At 31.9% G+C, this 3,400-nt stretch overlaps 1 protein-coding gene across 1 annotated transcript in view; it reads right to left on the bottom strand.

The window, feature by feature from the left end:
* LOC105622657 overlaps positions 1-3,400 on the bottom strand; it is a 16,606-nt gene that overhangs the window by 7,578 nt on the left and 5,628 nt on the right. The window contains exons 2-6 of the mRNA XM_012204069.1: positions 2,949-3,273; positions 2,025-2,194; positions 1,303-1,523; positions 691-1,045; positions 199-402 (exon numbers count right to left, since the gene is read on the bottom strand). Of these exons, the coding sequence (XP_012059459.1) occupies positions 199-402; positions 691-1,045; positions 1,303-1,523; positions 2,025-2,194; positions 2,949-3,273 (1,275 nt within the window). The remainder of the gene's footprint in view (positions 1-198; positions 403-690; positions 1,046-1,302; positions 1,524-2,024; positions 2,195-2,948; positions 3,274-3,400) is intronic.

Genomic DNA, 3,400 nt, shown 5'->3' with positions numbered 1-3,400 from the left:
ATATATATATATATATATATATATATATATATACAAAATTTTAATATTTTATTTAAATTGCAGATTAAATACAGATATTTATGTTTTTGGGTGAGATACTCCAAATTTTCAGCACTTTTTTTTAAAGAACCATCTTAAAGTACTTTATTGGAATGAGGTAATCATCTTGCATCTTATTGTCGTCGAAGACAGACTTACCCATATAACTGAAGGCTGCATACGCAATCGCCAAGTGAGAGCTTGGACTGAATGTACCACGAAGACTTACATGGAATCCGTTGATGATTGGCGCGATGTGTTCCCTGTGTATTAGCGATTGTTGATTCGTTGGGTGTCGAATAACTTCTAATGACGTCAGGGCCGAAGTTGGACCCTCCTTGATGATTAATTCCGTATTGCCGGCTGAAAAATAATCATGTTTATGGAAAAGCCGATTCTGTCTACCTTTCACAATTAGAATCATGCTTCATTAATTTCATCTTTTCTATGAAACACTATGGATAAATAGACTAATTTAAATTAATTGATAAAAATGGAAAGAAAAACAAAGTTTATATTTGATTTCTATCATTTTTTATCGATTTCTCCTGCTTTACTCGTTTTCCAAGTTTTCTATAGAACATTTATAGAAATGCAATCGTCGTATTGTTAGATATTTTAATAAAATATTTAATTTGTTTTGCAACGTACCCATGCCAGCGAAACTCACTACCTTCAGATACATATGCATCTTCATATGCAAGAAGTTCTTGGGTGGTCTGATTAGCCAAACGCAATCATAAATCTTTACTCCTCGACCGACCATATTCATCATCGTGATGGTACCGCCTAGGTTTTCCACATATCCACCGCAGTCGGTGATTGGTTGTACAGATTTGTCATATGTGTGACCGATGACGAAGGAATAAAAGGCTTTGTAACCAAGACCTGTACCACCATTCGCATAGAATCTTATCAGTAACGATGAACCGGAACTCATTATGACTGGCGGCCGAAATCGGGCACCGCTACTCACGTCCAAACGTTCTCCATTCCAATCGTAAAACTGCTTACGGTAAACAAATCAAGAACTAGTAGTCATGAAATTATTTAAAATTTAACAGAATAGAAAAAAATTAACCAAAGTATCCGCATAAATGTTCTAATGTATTAAACATATTCTTCAGATTTGCAAATTATATTTAATTATTCTTACAAAATATTAAAAACGATCGTTTTAGAAAAAGAGATAAAATTAGAATATTTGACCAATTTGTTGATATCAAAAATTTCTTTGATATCAAGAGATAATTAGAAATGTACCTCTATTATAGAGACCGTCGCTAATTGAAAGTCGCTAAACAACAATCTGATGCGACAGGAGAGGGTCTCACTGGGGCATGTTATGATATATTCCAAACCCAAATCACGGGGATATGGAGCCGGAAAAAATGGTGACATTAGAATACCTCCGCCGGTACCGTTTAAACCCTTTGTTGATATTCTTGATGTCATTTCAGTCCCTTTTAGATGCAATCTATTTTCTGTGGAACAAAAGTGTCAATTCCAGAATAATTTGTTCATCGCGGCTACAATAACGTTCGATTTAAAAAAGCATTTATATCGCCGTAATGAGTAAATACGTTAAAAGCATATTCGTGTCAGCACTCTACGAAATTTCGCAAATAGAATTGATACAAATAGATTTACTGCGAATAGAATAAAGAATTTAAAATTTTGTCTAATCCAATTAGAGTTCTGTATTATTTTAATCTTTCGCGCAATATATTAATATTAATCTGAACATTATTTCGTATTCCGCCATTAGTATTAAATCTAAATGCATATCACAACTTAAAAAAAATTATGATGTCACGATATCATGGTAAGCTAAATAATTTCAATAAGTAAATAATTTCATATAAGTGATAACTAAAAATTGTAACTATAGTGAAGATATTAAGAGATGTCATTATAACTACTACACTACTAGACATAACCATCTTTTCTTCCGTTACAATATTAATTACTAACTACTTCCTTACTTTCTGCCGTATATTCAATGGTAAACGCGTGCTTGTGAGATTGGCTATAGAATAGAGTTATAGATAGAGTTCTCGTGCTTGATCTATATGTGATCGGTGCATACAATCCACAGAAGGGTGTACCAGAAATCTCTTCATAAGGTGGTTCTGAGAGCCACACGTAATCGCATCTATAAAAATGTATATATGATTTCAAGATAAATTATTTTCACGAAGCATCCTAAGAGTTATATAGATCTAATTGTAAGTTACATCAGTAAGTAATTGAGTTAAGGCAATAATTCTAATACAGTTTTCTAGACATTGCTTCTAAACATCATTATCATTCGATGAGAAGAACTAAATTTTTTAGTTTAGTTAATTATATTAGAGGAAAATCACAAATACCGATATATCCTTTTGCTTTGAACAATATTTTTCTTAAATAAAAGCTGAAAGTAAAATTTTAGAAGCATAAATATAAACTATAAAGTGTCTTCTGTTAAATAATATAGCAGTTTTTATAATACTGTTTGCAATTTTGCAAACAACAATTAACTTTTTTTTTTGTAAGATAAGCAAAAATGCTATATTCTTATTTTTTTCCTTTCACAAGAGCTACATTACATATATTTTATATATATTTTTAAAGAAATATATGATAAGAATATGTATTGCTTTAACATAGCAGTCTGAATGTGAATAAGTATAAATAAAAAATGTTTAAAGTTGAGTTTTATCATGCTATGTATACATATGCAGATAAGCAATATCTAAATCGGTTAAAATTCATATAATAAAATAAATATCACAGATTGTTATTCATATAATAAAATAAGTTCTAAAACGTGTTCTAAAAGATTATTTATGTTTTACAATCAAATATAAAATTTTATTTCACTCGATAATATATATCCAGTAATCGCCGATGTATCGATATCTCACCTGCATGGGCTATTCATGACGATTTCTCCGTCGCCACAATTATTAGGAAGCGCGATATTTTTGAAGATGAGAACTATCACACAGGATGGACAAGTCACTAATTCAAGGCTGCAATGATAATGTGAACTGTTAATTGTCGTGGCGTAAGGACGCGGCACCAGTTGCCTCGATAAATTTCTGACAAAAGTGACGTTCTTTGCATAGAGGATGCTTCTCTCGTTCAGCTCCAAATACAGACGTCTACCATTATAAGATCCACAGATGTCATCGTTTCGAATAATATTCGCAGTTGTAGTGAGGATCCACCAGAATATCGGAAAGATCACTGAACGATTTTGCAAAACAGAAATGCACAAAATACAATTTATTTCTGAAAACTTATAATAGAAAATATCTTTATGCGCGCGCGTGTGTGTGTGTGTGTGTGTGTGTGTGTGTGTGTGTGTGTGTAG

The sequence above is a fragment of the Atta cephalotes genome (genome assembly GCF_000143395.1).
Source record: "Atta cephalotes unplaced genomic scaffold scaffold00047, whole genome shotgun sequence".
NCBI classification, from domain to species: domain Eukaryota; kingdom Metazoa; phylum Arthropoda; class Insecta; order Hymenoptera; family Formicidae; genus Atta; species Atta cephalotes.
The sequence above is the reverse complement of the archived record's forward strand: the minus strand, read 5'-3'. Positions and strand labels throughout refer to the sequence as shown.